The following is a 12985-nucleotide window of genomic DNA, read 5'->3' as shown; positions in this document are numbered from 1 at the left end:
GTCAAAAGTTGCCAGGCAGTAGCCTAGGACTAAGTGGGTTCCCAGGTGCCCATGACACAGCTATAGGAGGAAAAGGCAGTGGTTCTCACACTGACCAAGGGCCTGGAGGGGTTTTAGGTGCCACATAACACCAGGCCGTGGGGAGGGATACTGAGTCACGTAGTACTAATAGTGGTGACCGTGGGACCGTCAAATGTGCACTGAGACTTGAGGAAGCTGAGAAAGGGCGGCAGGTGAGTTTGGAGCACCTGTTAGTGTTCTGGCCTGCCCAGCGCCCCCCCCCCCCCAGAGGTGTCAGAATAGGGCATTGTGACATCCCAGCCTGGCCGGGGCTCTCATTGGCTGAGTGATGCAATAAAGGTAGGGTGAGCTGCCCCAGCCAGCCAGAGCTACGGAGGAGCTCCAAGAAGCTGGAAGGAGGCCCGAGGTCCACAGGGCCTAATCCTTAAGCATGGATGAAGAAACGTCTCGGGAACGGGGTAATTGGCTGCTTAATCTGATCAAAGCCATGAATCCCTTCAGCGGATGTCAAGAGCAGGGAAAGGCCCTCCAGAGGAAGGAGGAGGTAGGCTGTCCCGCTGAGGAAGGACGCTCAGTGGAGGGGGAGAGGTCCTCCATGGGGGAGAGTGCGGAGGAGGGAGAGAGCTCGGCCGACGGGCAGAGCTCGGCCCAGGATGAGCGCTCCGTCTGGGGTGAGAGCTCCGCGGGCTCAGAGAGCTCCGAGGCGGAAGCGGAGGCGGAGGCCGAGAGCACGGCCGCCCTGGACAAGGCCACTGAGTCCGAGACCACTGATGAGGAAGCCGCAGAGGCGGAGACCACCGATGAGGAAGCCGCAGAGGCGGAGACCACCGATGAGGAAGCCGCAGAGGCGGAGACCACCGATGAGGAAGCCGCAGAGGCGGAGACCACCGATGAGGAAGCCGCAGAGGCGGAGACCACCGATGAGGAAGCCGGAGATGGAGACGATTTAGCAGAGTCTGAGCGCCAGGAAGCGGAGCACGTGAGTAGACTCTGGCTGCCTCCCGCTCTAGGCCTCGGGGTCCCACGTCCCTGGACCCTGGCACATAGCCCCTGGCCGGCCGTCCAGCCCTGCTGGACCCAACTCTTCCTCCTGGTGCACGCCCTCCTGCTGGGCAGGGCTGGGCAGAGCTGGGCACAGCAGCGCAGAGCAGAGCCCTCCAGGCCCAGACTAACCACACTTCTCTTCTTCCCTTCCAGCGGCAACGTATCATCAACCAGGTGTTGTCGGTGCTTGACCAGAGTCCCAACAGAGGCCGCAGGCGTTCAGTTATCGTGCTGTACAAGAGAGGGATGGAGAGGAGGGCAGGGGAGAACCCTGTTCTTCAGCTTTTCGGGGCACCAGAGGAAGAGCAGGTGGACGATCCGCTCACTGAGATGCAGGAGACAACTTGCCCTGAGGCCCGAGGCTCTGGAGCCCTGCCCTGCTGGGCTCCAGGACCCTCGGGGAAAAGACCCCAAGGAAGACCACCAGGGAGTAAGAATAAGAGGAGGAGGCAGTAAGAACAAGCATCAACCTGACCTGCAATAAAGCACCTGAGCAATAAAGCACCTTGGTGTTGCTGAGGGAGGACTGTGTGTGCATTTGTGCCTGATCTCTGGGATGGGGTGGGGTGGGGTGGGGTGGGGTGGGGGAGGGCAAGAAGGGGAAGGGAGAGGAGAGGATTGTGAAGGGTGAGGAGTTGGGGGTCAGGGGAGGAAAAGGGGGAGTGGGAGGAGAGGAGAGGATGGGGAGGCATTGGGAAGGTAGGGGAAGGAGAAGAGGGGGAGGGAAAGGGAGGGGAGGGGAGAGAAGGGAAGGAAGGGAGGCTGAGGAGGGAGAGGAGGCCATGGCAGGGGGTTGGAAGTCCAAGGATTGCCATGAGGGGGAGGGAAGTGAGAGCAGGGAATGAGGAAGGGAAGGGGGAGGAAAGGATGAAGATGTGAGTGAAGGGAGAGTCGGGCCTGAAGGGAGGGGATGGGAGGGGAGGTGTGAAGGGCAGGGAGAGGAGGGGGAGGGTACGGCTGGAGGATGGGAGGAGGAGGGGTGGGGAGTGGGGGTGAGGAGGGGAGGGGTGGAGAGTGGGGGTGAGGAGGGGAGGGGTGGGGAGAGGAGAGGTGAGGGAAGGGAGGAAAGGGATGAGGGAGTGGAGGGGATGAGAGGGGAGGGGTGAGGGGCAGGGAGAGGAGGGGGAGGGTACGGGTCGAGGAAGGAAGGATGAGGGGTGGGGAGTGGGGGTGAGGGAGGGGAGGGGTGGGGAGGGAAGCAGTGAGGGAAGGGAGGGAGAGGGGTGAGGGAGTGGAGGGGATGAGGGGAGGGTTGAGGGGAAGAGGGGAGGGGTGAGGGAGGGGAGGGGCAGGGAGAGGAGGGGGAGGGTATAGGTCGAGGAAGGGAGGATGAGGGGTGGGGAGTGGGGGTGAGGGAGGGGAGGGGTGGGGAGGGAAGCAGTGAGGGAAGGGAGGGAGAGGGGTGAGGGAGTGGAGGGGATGAGGGGAGGGTTGAGGGGAAGAGGGGAGGGGTGGGGAGAGGAGAGGTGAGGGAAGGGAGGAGAGGGGTGAGGGAGTGGAGGGGATGAGAAGGGAGGGGTGAAGGGCAGAGGGGAGGGGTGAGAGAGGGGAGGGGCAGGGAGGGGATGGGAGGGGAGGGGATGGGAGGGGAGGTGTGAAGGGCAGGGAGAGGAGGGGGAGGGTATAGGTCGAGGAAGGGAGGATGAGGGGTGGGGAGAGGGGGTGAGGGAGGGGAGGGGTGGGGAGGGAAGCAGTGAGGGAAGGGAGGGAGAGGGGTGAGGGAGTGGAGGGGATGAGGGGAGGGTTGAGGGGAAGAGGGGAGGGGTGGGGAGAGGAGAGGTGAGGGAAGGGAGGAGAGGGGTGAGGGAGTGGAGGGGATGAGAGGGGAGGGGTGAAGGGCAGAGGGGAGGGGTGAGGGAGGGGAGAGGCCGGGAGAGGAGAGGTCGGGGACCGGAGGAGTAAGGGTGGGGAGGGAGGTGAGGAAGATGTGGGGAGGGGTCAGGGTGGGGTGAAGAGGGGACAGGTGAGGGAGGGGAGGGGAAGGGAGGGGCAGGGAGGGGATGGGAGGGGAGGTGTGAGGGGCAGGGAGGGAGGGGGAGGGGAGGGCTGGGGACAGGAGGAGTAGGGGTAGGGAGGGGGTGAGGGAGGGGAGGGGGAGGGGTGAGGGAGGGGAAGGGTTGGGAGGGGAAGGGTGAGGGGTGGAGGGGAGGAGTGAGGGATGGCATAGGAGGGAAGGGGAAGGGAGGGGAAGGGAGGGGGCGGGGAAGGGAGGAGTAGGGGTGGGGAAGGGAGAGGTGAGGGAGGAGGAGTAGGGGTGGGGATGGGAGGGTTCGGGGTGGGGTGGGGTGCAGAGGGGAGAGGTGAGGGAGTGGAGGGAGAAGGGAGGAGGAAGGGGGAGGGAGGGGATGTGAGGGGAGGGATGGTTGAGGGACTGGAGCGGAGGGAGGGTTCCGGGAGAGGAGGGAAAGGGGGAGGGGTGGGGAGGGGGAGAGGTGAAAAGGGTAAGGGAAAAACGAGGGAAGAGGAGGGGAGGGGAGTGGAGGAGTAAAAGGGGAGGAGGGGGAGTGGTGCAAATGGTTAGGGAAAAGGCAGGAGGGAATTGAAGGGGAGAGGAGGGAAGGGAAGGGGAGGGAAGGGAAGGGAAGGGGAGGGCAGAAGAGGGGAGGGGAGGGGAGGGAAGGGAAGGGGAGGGCAGAAGAGGGGAGGGGAAGGGCAGAAGAGGGGAGGGGAGGGGAGGGAGCAGAGGGAAGGAGGAGGGGGCAGGAAAGGGAAGGGAGAGTGGAAGGCACATGGATGGAGAGGGTGAGGGAAAGAAGACAAGGCAGGGGAATTGGAGGGAGGAAATGAGAGGGGAAGGGGAGGGAAGGGAGGAGGCAGGGAGGGAAAGGAGGGGAAGGGGAGGGAAGGGAGGAGGCAGGGAGGGAAAGGAGGGGAAGGGGAGCCAAGGGGGAATGGGCAGGCATGGAGAGGGTAAGGGAAAGAAGATGAGGGAAGGAGGGGGAGAGAATGGGCCCATTTTGGACAAAGGCAGGCTTTGGGAACAGACTGAGAGCCGCAGCTAGCCAGACCCTGGAGACCACCAGTGCAAGAGTAGAGACTCCCCCTTTGAGCAGCAGGTCCAGGCTGCAGCCATCCTCTCTCCCTGATGGGGGTGAGGGGGACAATTTCCTGCCCTTCCCTGCAAAGGCAGCACCTTCTGTGTGGGGCGAACTGCAGTGCCCTGCTCCAGAGGGCAGTGGAGCCCCTTCAGGTGTCCTTGGCCCTTGGCCTCTTGGCTCAGCACCCTGTCCTCCCTTCCTCACTGGCTCCCCTCTCAGCCCACTCCTCAGTTCCTCTCCCTTTCCCTCTGGGCCAGCATTGTCAGGCATCAGAGGTCAGTCCTCTTCCAGGGAGTGGGAACACAATGCATAGGGCCCTTGGCGGACTCTTGAGGATTTCTCTTCGTATATTCCTGTGCAATATTTCTCCCAACCCCATAGGCAGGATCCATCTATGCTCCTAAGACTATGTGTCTTTTCCCTGTAAATGGGTAAATCTGATACATTTTTCTCTGTGTTGATTTTAGTATGATATTCAGACAACATTTAGTCCCTCTCTTTATTCACATTTTATTTAATTTATGCCTTCCTATTTAATTTCCCATGTAGTGGCTTTGATTTTACTTTCCAAATATTCTTTCTTAGGATAGAGATATGTGATTGATTCTTTAGCTTCAACTGTGTGTTTCGAGAGATTCACGTGGCCACATACCCTAGGAACACAAAATATAGACAGAGCCCCATGTACATATGATTCAGTCTGCTCCAGCTGTAGTATCTTAACAGTACAATATCAGATCCAGGAAAGGGGCATTGGTTCAGTCCATCTGAGTGAGATATCTGCATTTTGACATATTCTCATGTACAAATTTATGTGGAGTACTCCATAAGTTTATCATGTCAATTCATTGCAGAACTCACCAAATTATAGATGCATCAGTATTTTATCAACAAAAGATGTTTCATAGAGAAAGATTACCATAGGCACTATACTTTGTAATACCTGAAAATACCACTCTGCATCTTTAAAATTCTGCCATGTGGAAAATGTTAGATTGATAGAAACATTCAGTAGGTGATCTTTTGGAATCAGATTTTTTTCATGCAGTGGAAATATCTCAGCATTTCTTCAGGATGGTACATGTATCCATAGTTCATTCTATATGTTTCCTATACTTACGGGGCCAAATGTGTCCACTGAAAGATACCCTCTTTAATAAATGTACTGGAAAATCTGGCTCTCTACATGCTGATGCGTAAAAGTAGACTCGTATCTAACACTATGCACTAAACTAAAATCAAAAGTTTCAAAGATCTAGTATTAAAACAAATAATCTACTGAAAGAGAGTAGGTAGAAATATTGAAGATATAAATATAGGCAGGTGGTACATGAAGAGCCCAAAGTGCACGGAAAGAATCAAAAACTGTGTCTCATTTAATTTTTCTCATTGTTGAGACAAAATACCTGACACAACATGAAAGGAAAGATTTATTTCTTACAGTTTTTAGAGGTCGTAGTCCATACTCAGCTGGCTCCAAGTCAGGGTGGCATGGCAGAGGGGCCACCATTCATGGTAGCCACAAGCAGCAAGAATGAAAGCACAAAAGAGGAAGAAACATTCTTTCTTCCCTTCTTTATATTTTATGCCAGCTCCATCCCTGGCAGATGCAGCACTTCCACTGCCAATTTTGGTGCTAGATGTTGAGCCAATCATGAATGCTAAATTCATCCACCTCCGTGACTAAGTGGGGTTTGAAGGGCCACCTAGCTACAAACCATAACATTCCTTCTCTGGTCCTGTCTTAGTTACATTTTTATCATTGTTGAGACCAAATACCTGATGCCCAAAATGAAAGAATGAAAGGTTGATTTCTTACAGTTTTGGGATGTTTTAGCCCATACTCAGCTGGTTCCAAGGTATGGTGGCATGGCTGAGGAGCAACTATTCATGGCCACTGCAAACAGTAGGAGTGAAATAGCAAGAGTAGAAAAACACACCTTCCTCTATCCTTTACATTGTATGTGAGCTTCACACGTGGGCAGGTGCAGCACTCACACCACCAATCCCAGCACTAGACAAAAAAAAAAAAACCACAAACACTGAGTTTAGCTGCCTCCATGACTGCATGAGACTTGGTGAGCCACCTAGACACAAACCATAACATTCCAATCCTACCCCCCCAAAGACTCATATATATTTTGTATGCAGAATACATTTAGTTCATCTCCAACAGTTGCCAAAATCCTAACAGTTTCAGCTTTGCTGAAAAGTCCAATTTCCAATTCTACTCCTGGATGTAAATCAAACTCTTAGCTATAAGCCCCTGTACAAATGAAAACAAAGTTAAGTACTTCCAACAGGCAATAGGACAAGGTAAACATTACCATTACAAAGGGTACAAACAGGGGGATACAAAGAAATGGCCCAAAGGAAGCCCAAATCCAACAAGACAAATATTAAGTCCTGGAGTTCCATGCTTAGCATGTGAAGCAATCTGGTTGCGAGATCCAAAAGGGTTGAATAAATGTACCCCCACACCACTTCCAGTGTTTTTAATTCCCAAGGCTTCTCTCTTAGGTCCTTTCTGCTCAATTCTTACAGCTTTCTTTATATAATCTATGCTCTTGGTTTTTCTAAACTTCTGGGTTCTGCACTGCACCTTTAACTTCACACTCACAGCTTCACACCTTGCCCTCTCAGGGACACACTTCTTGGCCTCCCACACCTTCTGAAATCAGGGTGGAAGCTGCCTTAACCTCAAAACCTGTGCATTCTCCACTTGCCTAAAACCAGCACCACATGGATGCTGCCAAGGTCCACTGCCACCTGAAGCAGTAGCTAGGCTTGCTTCTATCTTGGCTATAGGGGTTGAATGCCTGGATCACTGAGCACTATCAACCTGATTGTAACAGATTCTGTATGCCACCACCATGGAACCTATTGTAGTTGCTGCCATTTTGTAACCTCCTGTTGCCTCCTCTGTCACTCTGGAATATGGCACTCTGTGATTTTCTCTCCAAGGAAAGTCTTTCATTTTGTCATTTTGAGCCTGTAATGTGTGGAGACCTGCTGCTTCCTGGGAAGTCCCCAGGCCATATTTTTTTTTTAATTTTTCTGTTCCTTCTCAGCAATTGAGGCCTCAGGTCTATCATTATAGTCTACAAATTTACTGGGGCCTTCTTTCTGGCCAAAAAATGCTTTAAATCATCCTGCTGGGCTCTTTGCTCTTGATTCACAACATAAATCGGGCTAAAAGCCCCCAACAATATCCATGCCAAAACCTCAACATTTGACTGCCTTGATATTTCGTCTGCCACATTAATCAGTTTATCACCCTTAATCTCAGTCTCAGGCAAAGTCTCTGGACACAAGCAAAATGCAGATCAACTTTCTGCCAAGCCCTAACACACATTATATATAGTCCAGCAACCAATGCCTAGGCTTCACAGATAGGCTTAATCAGCCTTCTGGTCTCCTGAGGTCTGACCAGCATCTCCCCTTCAGAACAACCTAAGCTGTTCCAGCAGCACTTTTTTCAGGTCGCATCTCCAAACTCTTCCCACAACCTATACACTATTTAACTATTCCTATAGGCTGTTTAACAATATGGTCAATTACAGTCACAGCAATGACTCCACTCCTGCTACCTGATGCCCAATGTGAAGAAAGAAAAGAATGCTTTCTTACAATTCTTAGAATTTTCAGTCCATACTCAGCTGGCTCAAAGACACAGTAGCTTAGGGTGGCATAGGGGAGAAGTCGCTCGTGGCCACTGCAAACAGCAAGAGTAAACAGAACAAATGAGGGGAGACATGCCTTCTTTCTGCCATTAAACTGTGTTCCAGCTGCAATTCTGGGCAGGTGTACCACTCACACCACCAACTCCAGCACGTGACAATGGTCCAATCCCAAATGCCAGACTCAGCCACATCAATGACTGAATGAGGCTTAGGGGGGACCATCAGAACACAAACCATAACAGGAGGTTATTCACAGTTATGACAAACAGTTTAGATGTTTTGAATTACTCCAGGAACTCATAGAATTGGATGAAACAAAAGAAAGTCATTAATTTGCTAGTATTTTTTTTAGAAATTTATATGAAGATGATTTTCATTGCAAAAAAAGTATAATGGACTTCAAGTACACAAATTCACATTCAAATGTAAATGCTTTAGATTTATCAAAGAATGCACATTTTATCTTGATATACTGTTAATGTTATTAATTTTACTATATCACTTATGTTTTCCATTCCTTATTATTTTATTACAAGTGCTCAAGTAAAATATACAAAAAATTAGGCATTATAGTTGTTTCTTGAAACTTAATTAATTAATGACTTACAGAAAGTGTCTAACATATATTAAATCTGTCCTTATAGATATTTCCAATTTCTGTCTGTTTGCTTTGGTTTTAGTATTTAATAGGCCTGTTTCAAAATGACTAATAACCCAGGAATACCTTAATTTTCCATGAGACTAGTGAGTAAACCGAGGATCTGCTATGGATGAAAACATTTTCTAAAAATAACAACACTGTGTACCAACAACCTATTTGAGTGATATGAGTCTATAACTTAAGTTTATCTTGTCTCATGATGTCTTATAAAGGACACACATGTATTCCTGTGTGTCCATATATGCGTATATATGTCAGAGGCAGAGGAAAATAAGGAAAGAGTATATGTACAAATGGATATATGCAAATCACTTTATTTTATCACTTAAGACAACACATGCAGTGAAATTATGAGAAAAAAGATTCAAAGCCAGGAATGATTTTCTTCCTGATCATATACATAAACTGATTCGTGGCTTAAAATATTTGGCCAATTGGTAATATAAAATCAGTAAACACTACACAGAAACACCTGCCTGGCAATCATGAGGTTGTGTGTTCGATTTCTGGTACCCCCCCCCATAAAAAAAAAACAACAAAAAAAACTATCAAGAGTATAGAAAAATTATTTGTTGGTATAAGTTCTTATATTTCTGCTTCTTATATTGCATAGGTAAGCCACTTACTTCTTCTGAGTCTTGATTTTGTTATATTATTATACCTATAAAATAGGTATAATGATAGGCTCAGGAGATTGAAATAAAGATCAAACTGCATAATACAAAAGTATCTATTAAAATTGTATTATCTGAGCACAGGAAGACATCCTTATAACCTCAGCTCATCAGAATCTTGGGCCAATAGGATGGCATATTCAAGGCCAGGCAGGACAATTTAGTGAGAATTTGTCTCAAAATAAAAATCTAAAAACTGCTGGGAATGTAGCTTAGGGCAGGAGCCCCAAATTTGTACAAGTCTCTAGGTTCAATCCCCAGCACCAAATATTTGTATTTAATTATTAGCTAGTACTAAACTATTAGCAATCCACTTATGAAACTATAAACAAAGCACTTTCAAACGGAACATATTATTTGTCACTAGAGAATTCTAATGTATCAATTTTACAGTGACTATTGAGTTGTTAGAAAACTTAAAATGAGTTTGGATATGGCTTATTCCCACTACCATTTAAATTGGTCCAGAGTATAGTAAATGAAAATTTTCATTTTGTTAATTAAAGGAGCATAATATTGATACATACATTTAATAAAATTGCACAAAAACGAAAACTACAAATCAATCTCATAAATATGGATGAAAGATTTAAATCTATATTATAAAGAAGAGTCAAATTTCACATTAAAAATAAAAAGCAAGAAAGACTATGACTTAATGGGATTTATTACATCTAGGGATGATATAATACTTAAAACTGTGTTATCTGTTATTTAAATAAATCTAAGAAAGAAAATCTTTACCCCAGATGTTGAAAACAGGCTGTAAAAAGTTTTAGTACCATACTATAATATAATAAAAATACATGGTATAAATAAATGCGTATATAATTATTTATGTATATAAGGGTTGAGATACTTTTAAAGCTTTATTATAAGGTGGGAATGAAAAGAATTCCCTCTACATTCACTACAATTTCAAGAGAGAAAACTTTTGAAGGCAAGAAGAAAGAGAATATTTTACATGTGATAATAATTCCAGAAAATAAATTCAATCAAATAAAAGCTAAAATAAAATTTAAGTGTTGTTTTGTGTATGACATAAAATTATCACAGAAACTGATATCATGCATTTACACACACAAACACACACACATACACACACACGCAATGAGTGAAGCCATTCTGATTCAAATTAGGAATACTGTATTCAAAACCTATATAAGAAATTCTCACAACACTGTATGATACAAGTAAAGTTGAACAATTAAAAGATCATTTTTCCTTGTGATACACAAATTAATAAAGATATAAATTCTCCTCAGAGTGATATACAGTTATGTACTGCATGAGGACATTTTGGACAACTATAAGTGAATAAAGGTCATGTTCCCATTTGATAATAAAGAGGCTGAAAACTGCCAGGGACCTATTAATGTCATATTGTAATACATTACTCACCTGCCACTCATATAAAAATAGCACATACAATGCCTATAGTATATCACATTAGTGACAATAACTGTGCTACTGATGTTTACTTTTATTGCCATGTCAGAGTGTACTTTTTCTACTTCTGTGAAACATTATGTCATGTGGTGCCAGCAGCAGCCTTCTACATCCATAAATTATACTATCTCCCGATTGCGTCATTTTCTCTTCTTGATTTAATCTTCTGTTGGTTCTTTGTGGCTCTAGAGCAATAGGTCTTACAGCATATATACAGTTTAGATTACTTAGATTTGTATATATGTACACTGATGTTTGCACAAGGACAACATCCTCTAATGATGTATTTTTCCACTGTATCCCCATGTTAATTAGACAAGACTCTATAAATGTAATACTATCTCAAAAATCTCAAGCTAATTTTTTTTCTGAAGCCAGACATGTGCATTATACAACATGTATAGAAAAACAAACACACAAGAATCCTGAGAAACAAATCAGTGAAAAGAGCACTAGTACTGTAAGATATTAAAACATACTCTAAAGTTTCTAAAAAACTAGATTGAATGCTAATCACATGAGTAAAAAGCCTATAGACTCATTTAAATCAAAAGAAAGTCCACAATAGACAAAAATGTGAAAATTTATCATATAATAATCCTATCACAAAACTGAGAAAAATTTGAATGTTTTAACCAATGTCTTGGGACAGTTCTATAGGCATTTGGGGAAAAAATTAAATCAGATTTTTACCTTTCTCTATACAGTGATATAAAATCCACAAAGAACAGAGATGTAAATAACTAAAAACAACAAAGTCACAAAAATACTAACAGAAAGCACAAAGGATGTTTCTTTATAACGTGGCTGTAGGGAAAGTCTTCAAATTGCAATATAATTTACAACACAGGACTAAAAGAAAACACTTATCAATGCATATGTAAGGAGGAGGGCAGAAAAAGCAGCTCAGGGGCAGGGCTGTTGGCTAACATATGCAAGACATTGGGTTCCATTGCCTGTGCTGTCAAAAGAAAAAGAAATAAAAACTTGTGGACTGTAAAAAATAGAAGAAAAATGTCAAAAGTCAAAAGAAAAATGACACTGGGGAAAAAAATCCATTCAACTGATAAATAAAGAGTAATTTCCCTAGCAGACAAAGCTTTTATATAACATTGTACAACTTTGTGAATATGTTACATACTGAATGATATATATTAAAACATGAAATGTATAAGATGTAAATTATGTCTCAAGATGATTTTGCTATTTCTTAAGAAAAACTAATTCAAAGTTTCCCTTAAAATTGCATACTAAGTTCTGTGAGTACATCATTAAGTGTGAAAAATGAGGGTACAATCTGGAATTCAGAGTTGAAAGGATAGGGCCTGACATCCACCCTAAGGGATCCAGCCCTGTCAAATAGATAGCAGGATCTGCCGCAGCGTGTTAGTCACTCTCTCCTCGCTAGGATAAAATACACAGCACTCAGAATGTATTATGTTGGTGGGGATAGTTTTTATATGTTTGCAATGCATAATAATTATAGACATGGTGGTAAAATACATAGATTGTGTGTAACACATCTTCCTCATTTTATTTCACCTCCCTGTCTTCTTTCACTTCTTCCAGGCTCCATTCCTGTGTCCACAGATACTTCCCTGTTTCCCACCATGTCTTTTTTAAAATTTTACTCTTTATTTACACTTTAGGTTTCTCACATAAGAGAAACCATGTGATATGTAACATTCTGTGACTTATTTATTTCACTTAGTATTATGCTCTCCAGATCCATTCGTTTTCCTACAAATGATTCTAATTTAACCTTCATTATGGTTGAGCAGTATTCTACTATGTGTATGCTCATCAACAAATGAATGGATAAAGAAAATGTGGTATACCAACACCCACAAGTTAAAATAGGGATGTTTTATGATGGTTCGTGTTTTTCTCAGAGTTCAGTCAATGGTTAGTTGAATCCAAGGGAAACATGTCATGGCCAAAAAGCATGACCAGAGATCGCTGCTCACTTCATGACAGCCAAGAAGCAGAGAGTAAGAGCAGTCAGAGACAAGAATATACTTCCAGATCACCATTCAAGTGACATATTTCCAATCCACTCCCATCTCGGAACAGCACACTGAGTTGTGAACTCTTCAATGGATCAATCAATCCACTTCTAAACCACTTTCTAAAAGCTTCACCTTTAACTACAAGAGATTTGAGGCAGAAATTTTAGATCTAAACTTTAATAAGCATTCTGGTCATGAACAGGCTTCTGATTAAAAATGAGGAAATGAAGTTCCAGTGGAAATATGCATTTTCAATCAGACATTTTCATAGGCAATCAATAATTAACAAATGAGCAACTGGACTTGGGCTGGGAATTCCTGGCCCATATTCTGACATGCCAAGTCCTTGAATAGTGCTGAGTTTCAGTGTCCCAATCAGGACAATGTGAATAAAAAATATATCCTC

The 12985-nt window shown here is 45.3% G+C and overlaps 1 protein-coding gene across 1 annotated transcript; it reads left to right on the top strand.

Annotated features, from left to right (window-relative positions):
- Positions 1–399: 399 nt before the first annotated feature.
- On the top strand, positions 400–1553 carry LOC134475379 (P-selectin glycoprotein ligand 1-like). Its single transcript, XM_063245650.1, has 2 exons — positions 400–1000; positions 1219–1553. Exons 1-2 carry the CDS (start codon positions 452–454, stop codon positions 1519–1521), a joined length of 852 nt encoding a protein of 283 aa, XP_063101720.1. The 5' UTR covers positions 400–451; the 3' UTR covers positions 1522–1553.
- Positions 1554–12985: the final 11432 nt, after the last annotated feature.

The sequence above is a fragment of the Cavia porcellus genome, unplaced genomic scaffold (genome assembly GCF_034190915.1).
Source record: "Cavia porcellus strain 051 isolate PalLab524CR breed Dunkin Hartley unplaced genomic scaffold, mCavPor4.1 scaffold_3, whole genome shotgun sequence".
Taxonomy (NCBI): domain Eukaryota; kingdom Metazoa; phylum Chordata; class Mammalia; order Rodentia; family Caviidae; genus Cavia; species Cavia porcellus.
This window is presented reverse-complemented; position numbering and strand designations above follow the sequence as displayed.